Source organism: Homarus americanus, unplaced genomic scaffold (assembly GCF_018991925.1).
Source record: "Homarus americanus isolate GMGI-L3 unplaced genomic scaffold, GMGI_Hamer_2.0 scaffold1024, whole genome shotgun sequence".
Lineage (NCBI taxonomy): Eukaryota > Metazoa > Arthropoda > Malacostraca > Decapoda > Nephropidae > Homarus > Homarus americanus.
The window spans coordinates 3,471,846-3,494,781 of NW_024715228.1; the positions used below are offsets into that span (position 1 = coordinate 3,471,846).

The 22,936-nt window shown below is 36.9% G+C and overlaps 1 protein-coding gene across 6 annotated transcripts; it reads left to right on the top strand.

The window, feature by feature from the left end:
• Window positions 1-30: 30 nt before the first annotated feature.
• Window positions 31-13,310, top strand: LOC121856103 (dynein light chain Tctex-type protein 2B-like). Of its 6 annotated transcripts, none has more exons than XM_042351434.1 (5): window positions 31-145; window positions 2,513-2,824; window positions 4,943-5,076; window positions 6,428-6,561; window positions 12,790-13,310. In XM_042351434.1, the coding sequence occupies exons 2-5, from the start codon at window positions 2,760-2,762 to the stop codon at window positions 12,862-12,864; spliced, it is 408 nt and encodes a 135-aa protein (XP_042207368.1). In that variant the 5' UTR covers window positions 31-145; window positions 2,513-2,759; the 3' UTR covers window positions 12,865-13,310. The 6 variants fall into 6 exon arrangements, with proteins under 6 accessions (XP_042207368.1, XP_042207363.1, XP_042207389.1 ...); XM_042351429.1 differs by having other exon boundaries at window positions 42-171; XM_042351455.1 differs by lacking the exon at window positions 12,790-13,310 and adding an exon at window positions 8,413-9,333 and having other exon boundaries at window positions 42-171.
• Window positions 13,311-22,936: the final 9,626 nt, after the last annotated feature.

The following is a 22,936-nucleotide window of genomic DNA, read 5'->3' on the forward strand; positions in this document are numbered from 1 at the left end:
GCTCGTTACCATGGCGACAGATCCGACCTGAAGGAGGATCAGGTTCTCCTTCTGTGGCACTAAACAGTTTCTGATCTCTATTGTCATCGTCTTGTACCTCAATTATTGGTGGTAGTCAACAAACAACATTTCAAGGAGTAAAGTGGTAAACTTGTGTCGCCTCAGGTGTCGGTTGGTATATTTCGTAATTTAGTGGTCAAAAAAAGTAAAAAGTAGGGGCTGACCAATTTGTTTATCCAGTGTATTTTGGTGTGTTTTAAACGAATCTGACCTTCATTTGGGGCGGAAATTGCTAGTTTTTGCCCCCCCCCCCGCCCCCCAACAATAATGGGGGAGAGCCTTGGAAATCAGGGTTTTTGGGTGGGGAATTGAAAATGAAAACGAGTCATCTGACCTAATAAAACTTAATCTAACTCCTAGCCAGGGGCTCCGCCCCCAGACCCCCGATAGGCATAACCTGACCCCTAGCCGGGGGCAGACCCTCGGTAGGCTTAGCTTAAACTAACCTAAATGTTTCAGTAGTTTAAAACATTGGGGTGCACCATGTCCGAAAGTACAATACTTTAGTTAGAAGTGGAAGGGCCAGGATACGTAAGAATTGGATAGAGTAATCGTCTTTCTCGTAAAACTCGGCAATAAACTTAAAATAATCGTTGGAGCACAACGGCAACCAACCTCCACCACGGCCATTATGAAACTGGTCAATGAAATTAAAATCATACCCAGGCTGCTTCCTTTGAGAAAATCAAATGTGATTGGTCAAAAAACATTTGTGTGATGATATTGATACCTCATTAGTCACGACTGGATGACATCAGTCAACATTGCACATGCGTGATGCGCAGATAACATCTCCTCACAGAAGAAGACTGAAAACTACTTAAAATCAATTAAATTAAATTGTCGCGATTATCCATTTCCACCAAGTATAAATGGGTTTCAAAATGCCCAGAATAGCAAGATCTAAATGATCCAGTAGTTTATAACTTTCGGGGGAGCTATGTCCGAAATTAAAATAATACCGACATGTGTTAGGCTGTGTCACACCTCCGGGGCAGCTTACTGGCTTCTTCATAGTAAGATGTGTAATACTTGATGGTCGTGACAAAGCACCAACTTGAGGAAATTTCTCCATAGAAGATAAAAGTTTTCTTATCTCAGGAAATAAAAAAAAAAGTACACGAGAAGTATGATTTGCATAATGTAACTTTAACCGTTATTTACATTCAGCATTCGATGGTGGCACGTTCCCCGAGTCTGCGACGTTTGTTTCTGGTTGAATAAATATGGAGAAGATGAGTTTTTTTTTGCAAATAGTTAAGTCATTACAAAAATTTGTTATTAGCTTACTGTAGTGGAAAAAGGCAAGGAGTACAGAAGTGTACATGCTTTAGAGTTAATACAGTACAGAACTGTAATAGTTTATATCACATTAGAAATATATCCAGAATGAGAAATTATGGTAGGCAACATGGAACTCAAACAATGAGATAATTTTGTGTGCAGTATTTGGGACAAAACATAAGCTGTGATGTGAAAGAGAAATTAAAACAAGAATAAGTGATGTAAAAATTTCATAAAATATTCTTTAAGATAGTATACAGTATAGTCTGGATTTACGCGGTAAATTTCATCATTTACTCGGGAAGCGGCGCGGGCAGGGTGCGCACAAGGTCGCCCAGTCATCAAAACATTACCGAGTTCTTCACCCGCCACCTACCACAGCTGGCCCAAGTCAGTGATAGTGATAGTGAGAATATGGACTTTGAGGGGTTTGACAAAGAGGCTCTGCAAGCCTCTGTGGTGGATAGTGATACAATTGATACAAGTGATACAGGTGAGGGCCAATAATCTGCCCTCTGCCTCAGAACCAGCCATCTTTTCTTCTAACGTAAGTGTTAAAAAACCTATTATTATTGATATTTCTCTTAAATATTAATTGTGTGTGCATACCATCATAAAATTAAGATGTTATTTTTACTACAACATACGTATTGTATGGGAAAAAGTGGAGTTTAGGAGTCGGCCCAGTCTCTATTTCAATTAATCCCATATGTTCTGTAATTTTGTTTACGCTTTCCTCTTTTTACGTGGACCTCCACGGGTTCAATTGACCGCGTAAATGCAGACCATACTGTATGTTAGACAGGGACATTTTAGTTCAATAAATAAAAACTAGAAATTTATAGAATAAGAAATATTGTACTGTACATACTGTATTTTTGACCATATAAAGTAGGTAACTACAGTACTTACTTGATATGGTAAAAAATACAATTATGAGCAGATAAGGGACAGTGATAGAAGTATTAATGGATGAAATTGAGGATTGGAAGGTCAGAGGAATTCATAAACTTGGATGGTAGGAAGATGCAAAATCAGGGAGGAGTAACAAAGACAGCTGGAGTAAGAGGATGGCACCTTGACTGATTGAATTATATTGTTACTTTTATTCCCTGTATACTATATTACTGTATACTATAATAATTAGTGAAATATATCCATGTTACAGATATGAATAGCAGCAAATAGACCTCACAGTCCAAAAGAAAAGAAGAGGAAGGAGTAATCAATAAATAATAGAAATATAGAAAAAAAAAATAGAATCTACAGAAGAATAAATATTTTTAGAATCACAAGCACATAAGGCAGCCCAAGACACCGGAGTACAGTCATGTGCTAGATGAGAAGAGAAGAGAGTTACCGTAGTAACCGTTGTAGATCCTAAAAGACAAGAAGTTTGTTAGCTAATTCTCATAATGGCAAGTCCATCAGTGGCCGACCAGAATGCCACCTTTCAAATTCGGCCCGACCTCAAGGATAAGTAAGTTGGTCATGCCTCATTTTTTGAATCAGCAGAAACTATTGGTCATTGCTCATAGGCTGCTATATTATTTTTTTAAAGGTCAAGGTGTTTTGCTCTACAGGAGGAAACTAACACAAGCATATTTGTGAGCAAAAGGGATAACTTCCCTATAATCTTCCATTCTCCCATTGAGCAGCTTACTTAAGCTTCAGTTACACCACCACACTTATACCTGCCCATAATACACATCCTTTACACCTGTTATAATCCACTGTAATTTCCTTGCCCACTACTCTTACTGTCTCTTGTATTTCTTGATCCAGTTTTCCAGCATTCTGGGATGTTTGGCTCTGAAAATCAGTGATGCTGCAAGAGTGTAAATGGAACTCAGCAGTGTGCATGTCTGATAGTACACAGGCCCAAACTTTATACAATAATTGTATTTAGTGAGGATGCCTGATCAACCAGTAAGTGATCCCTGGACAGTACATGTTGCTGTACAAATGTGTGATTCCTACATTTGTTTCCTAAATCTTCAAACCAATAATTTGTACACCTTTTATAATTTATTAGATCAAGCAATTCTGTATTATCAGCAAGTCTGGTGCCAATAATAACAAATACTGCTTCATTTATTTGTTGACGAGCTATAACACACTCCATGGGGAACAACAACTTCAGACTCCAGTCACACCTTACGCACTCCTGCTTTGACTTTGCTGAAAGGTGAGTATTCTTGTAATTTTAGACACTAACATAGGATGTGTCCTGATGGTTTTCAATGGCAGGAGAGTAACGATCAATCAAATTGCGTGATACCTTGAAGAAAACTACCATTTCAAGCTTAAAAGCAAACTGAAACAGCAAAGCATGCAACATCAATTACTGTGTCAACCTCTGAAAGAAGTTTTGAAAGGTAGTATGTGCATGGCTTTGTGGCCAGCCATAAATTATTATTATCTGATGGAATACAAGACCTTGTGCACTGATGGACCAAGTGTTTTGAACAGCAGTCATTACCTATTAAAAATGAAACCTTTCCCAATCTTGTAAAATATAAGTGTGAATTAGGATAAAACATTGCTGATACATTTTGATTTCACCTCGTACATTAAAATAGCAGTGACCATTTTTTATGGCATAAGCAGACTGAAATAGAACCAGGTACAGTATACCTGTGCCACTTCTGCCACAAATGCTGCAGGTAGTAAAGAGGTTGAAATATAGTTCGATTTCTTCTAAAAAGGTATAACTGGGTATGGTCCCCTTTTCTTTTACAGTACAGTTCTGCCAATAATTATACAGGTACAGTACAGTACAGTACAGTACCTTTGTTGAGTTTGTGGCAGTAAGTGGTAAGGGAAATAATTATGTCCTGTCCCAAAGTTTGTAAGCTCCATGTTTGGATTTTCTGCTTTATTTATTTTATTGTTTACTCGTGTCTTCGATATGGAATTTGTACAGTACTTTGGTAGAATTGCCAAAGGATTGGTACAGTATGTACTGTATTTTTGATGTTGGTAATGAATATTTACCTTTCAAAGATTGATTACCATACTGAAGTTTCTTTTGGTTGAAGTATTCTTCCTGTGGGGTAAAACACGGAATTTCACTATAAATTCAATATTTATCAGTTTTGCATGTCTCAACGAGCTTGCATGAGTGAGAAGCAGACATTTTCTACATCAGTGAATCAGTGTCCTATCTAAGGGGTTTTTGGACTCCTGTTTTCAAAGAGGTGCTGATCATTGCGTTGATAAAGCTTACCTTACAGTCCAGCATAACACTGCACAGCTGGTACATGTCATGTTAGCAGTTATAACACTTATTGTACACAGCCATTTCCCATTTTCTAACTGGCTTTGGAAATTATGAATTGCTTAGTACGTACCAGTAATTTAAAGATTGATCTGATACTGGGTTATATGGAGGTTAACTGGAACTGAACAACTAGGTGATGTACTGACCCAGGTGAAGGTCAAGTTACGAGTCGGCTGATCAAGATCTAACAGGTTAAACCAAACTTACGATCCAGGATCCATGGATATTATTCTTGAGTCACCAAGTTTCTACCATCAAACGGGCAGTTAGAATAAATCTTCATTTATTCATGATTAATGAGAACTCTGCTTTCAGGTTTCGCAGCAGTGTGGTTCGGGATGCAATTCACAACACTTTGGTGGAAAAGCTCACAGGGTTTGTATACAATGCGGAAGCTGCAGAGGTAATGAGCAAATCATTGACTGAAAACCTCAGAGATAAAATTCTAGGTTGGTAAAATTAATCTTACTGACATGAGAATACAGCTCCTCCCCGACTTACGATGGGGTTAGAGACCCAAATCCAGGTCGTAAGTCGAAAATGCTTAAATAATACATAGAAAATCTAAAATGGGTCTCTTTTTCTTCTCAGCACCACAAAACTCTCACTTATAAGCTTGCCAGCCATTTTAAAGTGAATTACAAACGAAAATTTTGTGTGTGTACTGACGTTGGGACTCAAAAATACGTACAGTAATTTGACAAAATTTTGGTACAACTGAGGCAGGTCGTAAGTATGGGTGGTCATAAGTCGAGTAGGTCGTGGAGGAGCTGTCCTGTGTAGCATTGACAACAAAATTCCATATGTATAGGTGTACTGTATACTGCTTTCCCTTAGTTGAAATTTAAGGTGGAAATAATTTAAATGACTTGGTTTTTTAGTATAATTTACAGCACTGTAATTTTAAACTAAAGTAAATCGTAGTGTTGTGTGAAGATTATGTACAGTATACCTGTACATGGAATTTACAGAAATTTAAGTTAATTATGTATAAGAAAAAATAAGACGAGTTCTTGTTAACAAATTTACAGTCAGGAAACTAAATTTGAATATAAACACCTACCTATTTACCCCATTATATAAAGGATTATGTTATAGTTCCTGTGTTTACAGTATTTCAGAGTGAGAGTGAAAGATTCACCACAAAATCTTTGCTGTTTTGGTTAGGGTCAGGAAGCTACATTTTTTTCATGCTTTTTTTTAGGGGTGATCATCAGATTAAGCTTTAAACTGCAACTTAATTTTTTTTACATAATAGGGAGAACTTTTTGTTTTTATTACTACAAATTAAAGGAAATTAATTTTTAACCTATATAATATATGGTAAAATTTGCTGTTTCATTTGATATATCATTTATATACTGTACCATTGTAACATAATGACTTTGAACCACGTCTGACTGACTTTCAGATAAATATATGTTTTTTTTTGTACTGTATTTGAGATGGTCCTGTAATTCCTCCTTTATAACATCATTGACCTTAATCTCCACACTCTCCTGGAGGACCCTTACCATTGTTGATTACTTACCCGAAGTCCCTGCCACAACCTGAGAGTGGCTCTAGTTAAATAATTTCTCTGTCCTGTCAACTATATCCCCAGGTTTGACAAAACTATTCTTTTCAACTTTCTGTTCTTATCATTGGTAGATTAGTCACTGCCAACGATATCTTAGTACTGTACTTCATGGAATTTGGCATCAGGTTTTTCTGTTGTAACATCCCACCTTATATTAATACAGCTTATGTTATTGACAACTTTAGATATTTTTAAAGTTCAATAGTGATTACAATTTTCAGATCTTGGCCTACCCCGCTACAAGTTTGTCGTGAATGTCGTAATTGGTGAACAGCGAGGTGAGGGGGTAAAGGTTGGTGCACGGTGTTTGTGGGATGCCGACACTGACAACTATGCTGCCGATGTCTTTTTAGCTGTAAGTATATTCACATGTGCAATTGTTACAGGAAATTGATAAGAAGGATAAACAGTAAATCCTCACCTTACATGGTATCTTTGGCTTCTACACAGGCAGTTAATTTACTATTTTTCTTTTACTTGGTATAAATTCTTTTGTACACTGCTGAACTGTATAAAAATGATTCCAGACAGTGTACAAAAGACAAAAGTCACAATTATTCGACCGTGTATAAGTGAAACTGCACAAAATACAAATGTAAATGGAGGGTGACTGTGCTGGACTTAGAAATGATGGTTGTGAATTTGGTTAAGGTGCAGTAGACTGGGGAGTGTACAGTACAGTTTGTCATATAACTTAGTACAGGTACCTGAACTGATGGATTTCCCCCATCTTGTAACCGCATCACTATCACTTCCTGGGCAGTTTACATTCATCCTAAGATACAGGTTGACAACCCTTTATCTGAAATCCCAAAAACCGAAAAGCTCTGAAAACCGAAAGCTTTTTGTGGAGCAATTTTTTTTTTTCCAGGGATTAGCTCACCCAGGCATAGATCACTGACCCACTTCGGGGCCTGGAGGGCGAAAATGTAATAGTAATACTAATTATAATAATAACAATAATTATAATAATAATACCTGTAATTATTCATAGTAAATAAAAATTGTAATTAAAAAATACACCAAAATAAAATAATAATGATAACAATAATACTGTATTAATAAAATAATAATACTGTAATAATAATAATAATAATAAAGAAATACAAGAATGAAAAATGATAAAAAGTGAGTAACACGACCTAGACCTATGAATTATTATTATTACCTGTATTATTATTATTATTATATTTTCGCCCCCCAGGCCCCAATGTGGGTCAGTGACTTGTGCCTGGATGGGCTAATAATAAAAAAAAAAAAAAACCTAACAAAACTGAAAAATTCCGAAATCCGAAATGCCTCTGGTCCCAAGGATTTCGGATAAGGGATTGTCAACCTGTAGTTCATAGTACAGTACTGTGTGTGTGGAGAAATAATGAAGGGAATATATCCAAAAATTGCAGTGCACAAATGCTGCTGGGCACAATGTTAACAACAGCGGTGACCACATAGATTGAGGCAGGAATGTTTAGCGTCCTCCTCAATCTTCCTCACAAAGTAGTTGCGCTCTAGCAGATGACAGTCAGCTACATTACAATGGAATATAGTGCGACTTTAAATGGATCCGGTACATTATTCATCAGCAACACTGTAACGAAACAACTCCAACTGAAATGAGTTTATGCAAGGATGCCCTGTAATGTATGTCACTTCCTCTGAGTTTGGTTGTGGTGCCTGAGATTTTTAATTTTGAGACTACTAGTGATGAACCTGACCTCATGTAGGGGTAAGATGGATCCTAACCATTAAATATATAAGTTTTACAAATGAGGTGTGTATGACCAGAGTGGACAGAGTGCCACAAAAAATGGAAACCTCTGACACTTTCCTCAGTCTGATCTGCCGCCCACCACTCTCACCGCCAGCCCCGCACATAGTGATGCAAAGGTAGTTTTACTTAATAGCAAAATTGAACATATTGCCACTTCAGTTGGATACATAGGTGGTTTCCCTGCCCCCTTTGAATAAATCTCGATTTTGACCAAAAGTGACGTTTTGTCCACTCAAGTTGTACACGTCTCATATACGGAATGTTTTGATCACATCAGTGTTTTATCAGATTCTCTGCAAACTTATCCTACTGTTTGAATTAGCCCCAGTTTACAATAGTGTGGGTGTTAGTGATGAGTGAGTTATTAACAAATTCATCAGAATCACTTTTACTTCTAGTAAATTTAGTGTGCTGATGTTTTAATTTTTTTTTCAGGAAAATTTCTTCTGCTCTGCTTCAGTGTTTGCTGTCTACTTTTATTGAATCACAGACAACACTGTACAATATCTCCATTATGAAAAACACTGAGTCTGCAAGTAGTATTACCCTTTGGTCAGTTGATTTTATATGTGACTGGCTTCCTGCAAATGACCAAAAATGTTGTATTATTTTTGTCTGTAATAGAGGAGACTGTATGTATACTCAAGTACAGTTTGAGTTTTTATGATAAATGTTTTTATGCAAACACTAGGGGGGCAAACCATATAGGGTACCCATAGTATTCTTTAAGGGTTAAAATTCATGCATTACTGCAGGTCAAATACGGTGAATGATAGTTACCCAGTACATACTCTCAGTAGGCTTGCCTACCCTACCCTTAGAGTCTTTCTTTATGTTACTAAATTAAGAGCAGAACCTTATTCACTATATATGCTGCTTTAAAAAGCCTGATACAAATGAAGGTTTACATTTAATTTTCCATTTGTTTGCATGTTTACATTGCTGGTGGCATTGTTGCCAAGTTAGACTCGGCAGTCATCACTGTAGCCACATCTTCCTGGCTATGCAAATAAATCACTGTTGGTGCACATGATCCATGTACATGCTGATAACCACATAGGAAACTTAAAAGCCTTTCTACCACTACTTAACAACTAAGCCGTCTCGATCAAATTCACTGTGGTATTAGAAAGTGACTGCAAATTACCAGTCCTAGACTGTCTGATCCACAGAGTAGGTAACATCTTTAAGTTCAGTATTTATAGGAAACCTACTAATGTGTGTTTATATATTCATTATTATTCTGCCCACCATAATAGAGTCAAACAGCCAATATTCTCATCAACGTTTTATGTGCTCTACAAATATGTACTCCGGAATTCATTGATGAGGAATATAAATATACTGTATGTATAATATTGGATTTAGCTTAAAATACCCTTGAACTTTTATAGACAAATGCCTTAACATCGCTAAGAAATCTTTTTATAGAACTGATCCTAAACCTCCCCATGACAGTAAGAATCTCTTAGTACTGTATTACCTTTTAACAAACATTTCTCTCAAATTCCTCGACAATTGAAAACCTGGAACATAAATGTAACGTTTAGTAATTCATTCACTGTAAAACAAATGTTAATTAAGAATTTCTCCCGCAATGAAGGTGGCTACATTTGCAAGCTTCCTTGCAAGGAATGTATTATGCTCTACTTAGCTCAGACGGGCAAAGATCTTGTAATTAGACTTAAACAGTAAAACTATAGTGTTATGACATGCCAAGATTCCAATGCTCTGTTTATTAGTATGGGAGATAATAAGCATTGCATTGACCAGGGTAATGCCTCCTCAATCTTACCTTGTAATTCAGTTGTCAGTAGGAACATTATAGAATCTAGTCTCATTAAACATACCAAATCTCACAACATGAATTTGAGTAATGGCATGTACAAATTGGAGAATTTTGTGATTAATAAGACTTGTAACCAGGTAAAAGGGTTGGGTCACTGCCTTATGACCTGAATATGAGTGGACAACCAGCTGTCCCTAGGGACTTGATCTCACTCTCCTTTACTGTACTGTATACATTAGCCTTGTCAGTAATTACTCCTTTGTCTGTACTCACCCCTGAAGATATGAATTACATGAAAGCACTTGGGAACTTCATGTTTTCTATGTGGTTTTCAGTATATATATATATATATATATTTTTTTTACAGGGATCAGACCACCCGGGCACAGGTCACTGACCCACATCGGGGCCTGGGGGGCTAAAATATAATAATAATTATAATAATAATAATTCATAGGTCTAGGTCGTGTTTCTCACTTTTGATCTTTTTTTATTTTTGTATTTCTTTATTATTATTATTTTATTATTACAGTATTATTGTTATTATTAATTTTATTATTATTATTATTATTGTTATCATTATTATTTTATTTTTTGTGTATTTTTTATTAAAATTTTTATTTACTATGAATAATTATTATTATTATAATTATTATTACTATTACATTTTCGCCCCCCAGGCCCAGATGTGGGTCAGTGACCTGTGCCCGGGTGGGCTAATACCTGTATATAATAATAATTATAAAAAAATAATAAATAAAACAAATATATAAATAAAAAGTTATGCTCCACAAAAAAACTTTCGGCTTTCAGAGCTTTTCGGATAAAGGGTTGTCAACCTGTACATTATTTTCTTCAATTAGTTATTTACTCAGAGTACAGTAGCTTTATCTGTACAGTACTGTACACTGTAACATCAAACCTCAAAATTGTAGGCATATAAACAGAAATAATGAAAGAATATAAATAACAATGATGAAGGCATAAAAAAGTATAAAATGATACAAGTTTGTTTACATACTGTGGAAGTCTCAGGGACTCTCACCATAGAAACACAGGCCCCAGCTGGGACACTGCCTTTCTGCCTTCCCTAGTAACAGTACCTGTACTCAGTGCCGTAGGAAGTGTGCAGTATAATAAGGATGGTACAGTATATTCCTTTAGAATACCCCAAATTAATGTTAATTTCTAAGGAGATTAAACTTTAGTAAAGGCTTTAAAATTAAATTATTTTTATTACTACAGTGGGGTATGCTATAACGAATCTAATTGGTTCTAGAACCTTGTTCGTTATAGCATTCGTTCGTTATAGGATTAATCCGTTCCAGGCCCCCAAATACAACCACTTAACACTGAAAAATATAATATAAAATTGAAAAAAATTGTAAAAAAGTGCATAAATATGCATCTAAACCCCTGAAATAAAGAATATAATTAATACTTGTAATAAAAAAACAATAAATTAGTAAAAAAAAAAAGAAAAAAAAAATTGTTGTAGGAGTTTCGTTCGTTATAGCATTCTCAATTTTATAGGTAAAACCGTTCGTTATAGGAATATTCGTAATAGAATCCATTCGTTATAGCATACCCCACTGTACTACATCTAGTGAAATTTATAAATAGGAGTTGGTAACTGGTGGAAATTCAGTTTCAGAGTTGGCAACACTGTTCATAGCGTCAACTGTTGTGGTGGTGATTATGGTCAAGACACGTTGGTGTGAATCTGGTATCTTGCTACAAAATTTCAAGGATTATACCTGAAAAAGTGAGAGTGGGTGCCAGGCATGATTGCCTTTAGGGACAGTGTGGATACAGCACACTATACTAAGCCTTCAGTACACAAGGAGGCAGCATGGCCAGTACTGCTCTTGACCACATTCACTTTCCCAAATTGTAAACTTAGGTACCCATTTACAGCTCGGTGAACTAGGAGCACCCAGGAATCAAACCACCAACCCCCCGGAATAGGAGGCGAGCACTGTATCCACTCGATTTCCGTGCTTCTGGATTACAGTATACAGTACAGTAAGTCCTCGCTTAACGTCGTGGTTCCGTTCCTGAAAACCGCGACGTTAACAGAATCAATTTCCCCATAAACAGATAAAATAGGGGAATTACGTTCCCAAGCTTCCCTTTGCCCCACAAAATACATTACATATACATAAATTCAGTGGAATTTTTATAGAAAATAGTATATATTATACTCAAAGAAGTACCCACTTCCAGCACTAGCCTTAATCTTGTCTGCTGGTCTGGATAGTACAACTGTTGTGGGGGTTAGACCTAGCACAACCCCACGTTGCTCCTTCACAGCATTAGCACTTGATGGGCGCTTGGAAGTACAGTATTTAGAGCAAAAAAACACACATACGCTGCGGAAGCCTAACAAAGACTGGGGACGCTGCGTCGCTCCTCAAGAGCGTAGCGCGCCAACATGAGAGAGGGTGATGAGCCGTACAAAATAGTCCGTGATGACATTATACCAAATCGGCAGGACGTTGTTCGAATCATGGGTATCTAAAGAGTAGCGACGTTATAACGAAACAATGTTATTGGAGGCAACGTTAAGCGAGGACTTACTATACCTAGTACAGTATTTCTCAATAGCTAGGGTCATATTATACAGGGGGTATATGAAAAACTTGGGTTTTTTACCCAAAAATCAGGGGATGAACTACTGTATGTCCGAGATGGATTCATACAAGATTATATACGGTGTACACTGAGAGGAAGAGTACAATATTCTAAAGATGAAGTCTATGAACTATCCTTGTGATTGTCAATTTAAAATTCTTAGGTTATTTTTCTTCAGTAATGGAATGTCCTGGAATTAATTTGCTGTATGCCATTACCCGCATGCCTTACATATGCCTTAGCAATCAGCACCTTGCACCATTCTGCCCAAAAACATGGATATAATCTTAGTTACTGCTGACCATGTACAAATATGTTTTATTGCCTACTTTATTCAGGCTGTGATACCATAATTTTTATTTTATTTTTAATTTGAAATACTTCTCCAGGTGGCTTCCATTACTGCACTAGTCTTCAGGGGCTTGGGTATGGCACTGAGCATGCATTTGGTTGCTGGGAGCTGATCTTATGATCACCCATCAGCCCCCAGAAGGAGATTAGAAGCAAAGGTTGCCCTCTGGAGACAGAGGACTAATAAGTCAGCCCCTTGCACCAGCATTACTACACACACACACTACCATCTTGTATTTCAATATTTATCTGTCATTATTTGATTTGATTCCCAGCTGATACTCAAAGAGAGTGGAAAGTACCTGCTTCATTCTCTCATGCTTAGCCTGACCATTAACTAAAGCTAAGTATGTCCTATTATGATACCTGAGGGGCTCTACAGCAGTTTTTAGTATTATCACGAACATAAGACTACTCTTTTATCTGTCTGACTGACCCCTGGAATATATTCCCATTGACACCAACGTTCATTTGTATTCAGTGCTTCTGTTTGTTATTGTTTTAATATATGTCGAAAAGGCCCGCCTTTTATAATGTGAATAAAGTTAAAATAAGAAATTATCAGAATACATTATTTAGATGGCAGGAATCCAGATTAAGTTAAGGTGAGTTGCAGATGCCTTAAGATGTTGAGTGTTGACATTTACTTTAAATGAAGCTTTTTGAGAAAAAATTAATGATTTATGGTTTTAAACAAAGCATTTTAGATGTTTTTAATGAGGAAAAAAATCAGAAATGATGTTAAAATGTCGTACCTTGGGTTCTAGTAACAGCCACAGCCCATTCCCCTTAAAAAAACTCACATCAGAACAGTAAAACTTTCATTAACTGGAATAATCTCTCACCTTGGCAAAATAAAGAAAATCCTTAAACTGCATATGTTGATGAAGTCAATGGATGATTTACTCTTACTTGTATTTTCAACTTCCGTTTTTGTATACATTATTAGTGTTTGACAATAATGATCGAGGCCCTGTTGTTGTTTTCAGTCCTCCTGTCTATCCCTAAAATAAGATGAACATCAGTTTACAGTATAGATAGGCAACAAACTTGGTATGGTGATCAACATGGGACAAGGTCCGCATGATAAAGTTTTTGGCACAAATTGCACCAAAATTGCTCAAGTGTCAAAGGGTTTGTCAGTAATTAAAGAAATGACAACATGATACAGATTTTACCGGCAATTACATTAATTTACAGTACTGCATCGCTAATCTCATACAGTATTTACCTTTCCATGGTAAAAGTCTGCAGGCAGGATCTGCATTCCCTCGGCTGACAATTATTATTTATTTTTATTTTTGCGGTACATCAAAAAAGATTTAAAGATAACATTAATGCCATAAATAAACTGGTAAGTAAATAACTGAGCTGTATAAAGAGAAACAAACAATACCATTTATACCGTGGATTTTAATTGTAAAGTCGGCACAGAACAAGAAAAATGAGAATTACAGTATAGCATAAATAAAAAAATTACACATTAGCAGTACAAAACTTCAAACTGACTTTCCATTACTGCACATCCTACCGAATGGGAATACGTTGTGTGCATGAGCCTTACTACATTGGCTGGATGTTTAACTCCGCTCTGAAAAGAAATAAAGGTTTTCAGTACAGAACATTTATAGCCATTAAATTGTCAAGTTTACACTAAGGTATACAGTATACTGTATTATCATAACACCCACATGATAACTGAATTAACCACTAAAAGTCTATCATCAACAGAAAAAATCCAGATGGCACATTTGTTGTAGTTGAGAAATTGTTTTGCAGCTTTTAGATTTTTATTTTTTGACAAATTAACCAAATCTTATCTTGTTTATTTACCTTATCAGGTTTCTTATGTGCTTCACTAGAATCTGATTATTCATGTTTTTGTCTGATGAATCCAATGAAAGGTTATTTCATAAATTCATAGTATCTAAAGACATTCTAAAAATACTAGTCCAAAACTATCCTTAATGTGTGACAAATATATACAATACAGTATATAATCCTATGAAAACTGGACCAAAAACAGTTACAAGGAAATGAAACTTCCACAGCACTGTGATTTCACTGTGGGCTGGCATCAAATGAATAAAAAGTGGAGCCTTAAGCCATTGGATAAAATAAGTCAACACACAAAGTTCATACATATGCCAGTGTCTTAGCTCAGTTAGCTGACACTGTGATCACCCTCCCTCCACACCTTTACTGTGCATGTACACCAGGCTATGCAGATTAAGGTAGCAGTAGCCAGCAGCTCGGACTAGGGGCAGGGCGAGTGATTTTTCAGGTCCATGTGCCCCACGGACAAGCTAATATTTTGAGAGGTAAATTTGTCAGGTGCTGTATGACCCCCCCCTCCCCCCTTCACCATACATGTCTAAACCAGGGAGGTCATCAGTGTACCAGTATTAGTGATCTATATCATGTGCAGGCAATTTATCTCTAAACTAAGCTGCCAACCTGCCTCTAGTCAATCAATTGTCAAATTCTCAACATTTCAAAGGAACCACCAAGCTGAAGGGCTGTAGACAAGAGTTACCGCCACTGATGCCTGATAATAAGGTGAAAGGGAGTGGTAGCTGGGTAGGTGACCCAAGAACCGTCTTCCAACACACCCTGAAGGTGAGGTGAGATGACTAGACCAACTCCACTCCTGTAACTAACATCTCAAACAGCTGTCAAAGCTACAAATTGCCATCTACTCATTCTTATTACAGTACAGTACTTTTTTATTTAAATATTTGGCACCACACTGTCCCAGGATACATGGAAAAGCTACAATAAGGTTTTCAATTCACAGGTCATGTTACTTTAATGACAAGGCTTAGCAAAAATTTTCAATTACATACAGTATATGCATAAGCAGCTACTTTTTTTATAATGTATAACTTTGGAATATATGAACTGATAATAACTCAGCATGTAACAGTGGCAGTACAATAGAGGGGGCACATCAGGCTGTACCATATACAGAACTGTGCTTGTTGAGAGCACAGATGCAGCCCTTATAAGCTCAAGGTATGTTTGGTTATACAACAGTGGTGTGTGTTAATCTGTCCCCTCCATCACAGTCAGCCAGTCAAATAATTTGTTTATTAATAGACCTCAAGTTCAGAAACATTAAAAATAAGTTTGGGTTGAGGAGTTCAGTTTTCAGAACATTTTCTTTACTAAATACAAAGGCATGCTTCAGTTATGACATATACAATACATGTACTGTATAGCAGTGTGTCTACTCTGCGACCCTCCATAAATATTGGCCAGCTACCGTACAGCATTTGTTTGTTCAATACTGGACACCACGAGCAGAAAACTGAACTGTTAGAATCATTTTATTTGTTTATCTTAGATAAGTATAAACAATACTACAAGGACTACACAAATTAAAAGTAGCAGTAAGAGGTATTTTCTAATCCCCAAAAGAACTCTAAACATGGCGACTTTTAGTTAAATGAACCTATACAGTGTACTTGTAGTACATATTTCCTATAGTCCCTGTATCTTAAGTGTCATTCTTCATTTGATGCTGTTCTCGGTGTACAGCTCCTCCCCGACTTACAACGGGGTTAGGAACCCAAATACAGGCCGTAAGTCGAAAATGCTTAAATACATAGAAAATCTAAAATGGGTGTCTCTTTTTCTTCGCAGCACCACAAAACTCTCACTTTTAAGCTTGCCAGCCATTTTAAAGTGAATTACAAACGAAAATTTTGTCTGTGTACTGACGTTGGGACTCAAAAATACGTAATTTGACAAAATTTTGGTACGACTGAGGCAGGTCGTAGATGCAGGTAGTTGTAAGTCGAGTAGGTCGTAAGTCGGAGAGGAGCTGTATAATGTTTTCTATTACTCACTTAATAACTATAGTACTGTACTTGATGCTGGTATGTATAATAGCCTGCAATTACAGTATGACATGTTGCATAGGCAGCACGAGACACCTATGAACCTGTCAAAAATTAAGCGACCAGTAAACAGCTCCTGTAACAAATAATTTCTTTATCCCCAAATACTACAGTCCTTTATTGCAAACCTGCATACAGGTATACCCCAATAACCGACGCGGCAGTAACTGCCGTTTACATATACAGGAAATACCCGGCAAGTTTCATTGATACCCCAGGGATCTGACAATCGGGAGAGGCGCAGCAGAGCTATTTTGTATTTGGCGGGCAGTGGCGTGGTGCGAATTCTTGCCACGAGAGGGCTCTGCACACTGCCTCTAACTCATTCCTGTCTCTCTGCTTTTGTTTACACTTACTATGTGTCTCTGGCTGTTTTTGTGTGTGTTATTTCCGACTTCGTGTGTTCTGCAATCATGCCTCTAACACCACAGTGATAGTTCCTCTTGTGTTCCTACTTGATGTGATGTCATAAGGTGTAATAAGAGTGGTGATGGACCAGCAAATATTGGTAGACTTGTAACTTTGCCACCCAAGACTGTCTGTACCATCCTCAACACAGGAAAATAACAGTCTCAATTTATGCTTTACATTGCTTATTTAAAGCTATTATACTTGCTTTATAAGTCTGCTATTTTTTATTATTTTACAATGTGCACGACAGAGATCCAATGAGGGTAGAGGGGAGTTTTGGTAGGGTAACTAGTCCATAACCCCCTGAATTTGTTATATTCATATGGGATTAATTGCTAAGATAACTGATGATTCACTAACCAATGACTATTCCGTCCCTATATGTGTCGGTTATCGGGGTATGCCTGCACTGTACACCATGAAAGGACCAAGCAAATTAAGTGAAAAGCTAATGTCTTGGGTACAGTACAAAGAAACAACAGCCCCCTCAATACCTACAACTGGCATGACTGTAGTACTGTAGATGGCCAGTCTCAGTATTATGGAAACTTTGATACATAAATGTCAAGCAATTTTAACAACAGTGTGAAGAGGAGAGAGGTCACTAACTAACCCTTTTCCAAAAAACCTGTAAAACTCACAAACCTGATACAGTATGATCTCGGTCCCAACAATTCTGGATGTCACACTAAAATCTGACTTTAAAAGGATTAATTGTGCATAAAAATCTATCACTATAGATATATAAAAGAAGAACTTCATGCACAGACAAAATTCTCTTGGGTGTTACAGTACAGTCTACATCTAAGCAATCTTCTCAAGCTTCTATATTTATACAGTACCATTGCATTCATCAATTTCTTCCTGCTAGCAACACAGAAGGATTACTGTTTTACTGCCCTTACCTAAGCTGTTGTGAAAAGTCATCCTCAATGTTGTCATCATCCCAGTTATCTTCCCACACATTGACGTCTTCAGCATCTTCCTCAGCGGCTCCCCAGTCTAAAATATGAAATGCAGACTGAAAACACAATTTTAAATAAAACAAAGACATGAAACCCTGTTCTGTGGTTGAAGAGACAAGCAAGTAACCGGTGAGAGACATTTCACCCAAAGAACAGGATGCAATACAGTACATATCTCTAATGTCAGTGTGGAGCTCTCTATGATCACCATCAGTTGCTCTTTTTTTTTTCATTTATTGGGCACCCCCCTACATCCTTGTGTAAGGAGAAGCGCAGAAGCGTTTACAGCGGCCAACAGGGAAGCATGCCAAGTTCATGCTTGCCTTATGTCTCATAACTTAAGGGCGTAGAAGCCTGAAGAGTCAATGGTTTATGTCTAAGCAAGTTATTGAAAGTTCCAACAACTTGTCCCTGAATACGATTTCGCAACTTTCGACTTACAGCAGGTACCTACCCTGTACTATGCTGCTAGGTGAACAGGGACCAAGGGGACTAGGAAGAGTGTCCAAACAACTTCCGCCGGCCCGGGAATCGAACCCGTGACATCTTGCTTGCGAGGCAAGAACGGTACCGCTCTACCACCAGCTCCTCATCATCAGTTGCTTTAGTTGCCCATTAAAATTCAACACCATTATAATATGATTCCATGATAGCATGAGCTGTGGTGTAGTGCCCTCCATAGTGGTTCCCAGTGGAAGTTCTTCTCCATCCAAAATGGCTTTCCAGTTAGTTGAGAATCACTCTTAAGATCCCCCAATAAAGCCTACAATGCAGTGCTGCAGGGTGACCTCACAAATTGTCTCATAAAAACAGACTTCTTTAACACTTATTCCACTCTATATAAACAATGTGGATTAGAAATAAAGAAAATAAAAAAATTATAAAATTATAAAAAATGAAGACCATGGGTGTGTATGTGTGGGAAGTGAACTACGCTGACTTGCAAGCCCAGCCGTTATGTTTATTGTCACATGTAATGAAACTAGTAATATCCCCGTGAGCCGGAACAATTGGTGCAGAGCACTTCCGGGGATGAGAGATTTCCGACTAACCAGAAGACTTTCTCAAACCCGGAAATAAATTCTTATCCCCGGAATCTTTTCCGGATGCTGGGAAAAGTTTCCGAGTGTCTATACTAGACATCTTGCACAGACGTACACTAGCCCACTTCCCCAGATTGTTTCTGGGTGCTGGAGATGTTTTCCCCAAGTCTAAACTACCGGAGTCTGTAAATGCAGTTTTAATTAAGTTAGAAACTTCATTTCTTTACTATAATAATCCAGAATATTTTGTCGAAAAGTTTGGTTAAATAAAAGTATTTAAAAATTATAAATCAATATGATATGGGCGTGAATGAAGCGGTGTATTATTTTTCACTCCCATGGAGCTGTGGGGGATTAGTGGGTCTCATATGCTTACTTACAGTACATTCGTTCAATAGTTTTAGTACAATAAAACCCAAATAATGTGTGGCTGAGGCCAAGCAGTTGCTGGGTTTGGAAATTTTCATTTTTAGATTAGTAAAGTGTACGGGGACCAGAATTCTACCTAACAGTGCCTAAGTCTAACAATTTTGTTTTAATTACTAATTACTGTACTGTATGTTCAACAGAAACATTTATAAAAAAATTATTTTATCACTACACATATAAGACAGTACTGTACAGCAGCCTATTTTTTAAGGCTAAATTTAACTAGGATGGGTAGATCAGATTTGTACTTATTTCTGATAAATCATATATGCAATGTAACTGTACAGTGATCCCTCGGTTAACGAGCGCCCCGGTTAACGAGTTACCTCCCATAAGATTCTTAACTTCGGTTAACGAGCAATCCCTCGATTAATGAGTTTCTTACGAGCCGACCTCAACATGTTTTCGCTTGCACTTGGCGGTCAACCAGCTGTAGTATTAGTCCGCCAATACAGTACATAATCGGTTGTAGGGCTTAAATTCCTTATTTTAGTAAATATCAAGAAGTTTATACTATTCAATAATTTTAAGTTTAATATTAATTTTTTTAGTAATTTGAACAATTACTGAACATAATTGAAGGTAAAGTCACTAGTTTGTGGCATGCCATCCAGCCTTTTAACACACCAAACAAGCGTTAGTCTCTCTCTGTTTTCAGTGGAGGTAACATCTTGCTTGAGACTCTCTTGAACTAAACGCTTTTTTTCTGTGTTTCCAAGCGCTTGGAAACCAATAATTATTGGTCATTTTGAAATTTATTTTACATATTGACAATATATAGCGCAGTGCAGTGTTATTTTAAAGAAAATATTCTTTATTTACAGCTAGTTTAAACTTAAAAAAAATCACGCATTGACATTGTTTGAATCCAGCATGGGGCCTAAGAGATCAAGAAAAGCGATTTCAATCCAAACAAAGCAGGAAATTATAAAAAAAAAACATGAAGAAGGCATTAGAACAAATGTGCTATGCAAAGAATATGGCATGTCGACATCAACTGTGTCGACAATTCTTGCACAGAAAGACAAATTTAAAGAAGTGAAAGTGAGAGACAAATCTACCAGAGTGTTTAAAAGTAGATCCCTAATTGCAGAAACTGAAAGGTTACTTCTCATCTGGATTAGGGAAACACAGATGAAAGGTGATTCAGTTTCTACTGAATTCATTTGTGAAAGAGCCAGGGAGATTTACGAACATTTAAAGACAGATCAACCTGGTTCTTCAGGCACAGAAATTTTCGGGCCAGCAAAGCTGGTTCGAAAAATTTAAGAAAAGAAGTGACATTTTCAGTGTTGTTAGGCATGGTGAAGCTGCTAGTGCTGATAAGGAAGGGGCAGCAAAGTTTTTAGTGGAATTTAAAGAACTGATGGAAGAAGAAAATTATCTTCCACGGCAAGTGTTCAATGTGGACGAAACTGGGCTGTTCTGGAAAAAGATGCCCAAAAGAACATTCATCACCAGAGATGAAGCCTCTTTACCTGGGCATAAACCCATGAAAGACCGTCTCACTCTATTGCTTGGTGCCAATGCTTCAGGGGAGTTAACATTTTGCTATTTGGACTTTAGATATAGGTTACATTACCTTTCAACATTCTTGGATAGTCATTATTTTGGAGGTATGAACTTATGTTGAAAGCTAAATTATATACCGTAATTACTCCTCCGAAAAATCTGCCAAGTAACCACATATCGTCTGTTTGTTTACAACCGACCTGCTCAGTCTGAGCGTATTCTCACGTCCACTAAAACCGTAAAATTTGTAAATTACACCCATGACGTTTCAACAAAGTTGCTTTCATTGGTACCCGAGACCAAGTACTTTCTGCTTAATATGATGGGAGTCCACCACCAATTTTAAGTGTCTTAAAATTGTATAAATCATCGGAAAACTCATTGGTCAATTCAAGAACCGTGGTTGGTCGAAACTACAAATTGCCTGTAATTACCTTTTACAGACACTTCCACAATACAGACCAATGGAGTGAGAATGGGTATTATTATCATTTCGGCCATCCAGCAAATTTTAGGATTTTAAGTTACCAACGTTACGTTTGGTTGGGTTAGGTTGAAAATATTTTTCCGTTTTTTGTTTTTGTTTTAATGATTCTGACCTTTATTTCTATTGCAAATTTTACCTTGAGAATGTCCTGAGGGATAAACCCCATTTTGTCACCAACCCGGTTCGTCACCAAAACCCCATTTCATCGCCAATATCAGTTGCTGGTATTAGTGACAAATTGTAAGTTATTATTTTACACGATTAGAAATTACACATGTATACAGATGACTCGAGAAATATTGTGTTATTGTTATACATGAATATTACTTATTTAATAAAGAAAACTTTTAATACATTGGTAAATAAACAAAATACAGAACAAATGAAGGTGATTTGGCACCAGTGCATAACCCACCGAACAGCAAAGAACTCTTAGTCTATTCCTCCTTGTTCCTCTTCTTCAGAGAGAAGCCTCAATGGTTGATTTGCAATTACAACTAGTTGCAGAGCACAAGCTAAAATCGTGCACAAGAAGAGCAAATCATGACAAACAAGTTCATCTCTGGAAGCTGTGGGATCAAGATGAAGAAGAAATATCACCACTTCTAATTTCCTCAAAAATTGTCAGTGTTTTCTTCCAAGCTTGCATGAGTAATATTGTTTTTATTTTTTTTTTAAATTTTAGTCTTTCACATATTGTTTAGGTGAGATGATTGCAGGCATATTAACAATGTTTATTTTTTTTATTTTCGTCTTTAATAAGTTGTCTTAATGTTTTTTTGGTATTATTGCATTTACACACCATTTATTCCTACCACTAATCTATTATCATATTCGAATACGACGTCTAATTATAAGATAATTTTCATCTATTACATTACCGGGGAAAATGTATAATAACGGAGATAGCTTATCCAAAATTTTCTCTATTTTCTTCCATTAATCTTCCACCATTATTGTCTGTCTCACCTCCAACACTGTGTCTTCTGCGTCTCCTTCATAAATCATCACGTGCATGCGTTCCCGTACACGTCACGCGGCCAATCAAAAGCATTTTTGTTTTTGCAACCAATTAAAATGATTTTGGATTTAATTCGCAGTATATTTGGCCCAATCAAATTCGAGTTTTATTTTGGGTCTCATATTTCGAAATTCAAGTTCAGTAACTTCAGTTCCGACCATGGCAGTCTGCGATGGATGTCACTTCAATTATATGGAGCCGATTGCAAGTTTTTGGGAAAAAGAAGAAACTATAGCATCTTTTCGATCGCTTGGTGTTCTTCCAACCTCAGTAAAGTGTATTAAGTTTAAGTCAGAATGTAAATATTGCAAAGACCAACATATGTGACGTGGTGTAAGAATCTCAGAATCCAGCGACGAACAAGAACCAGGCCAATAAGGTAATTGGTGATTCCATCATATGGCGAGTCAGTTAG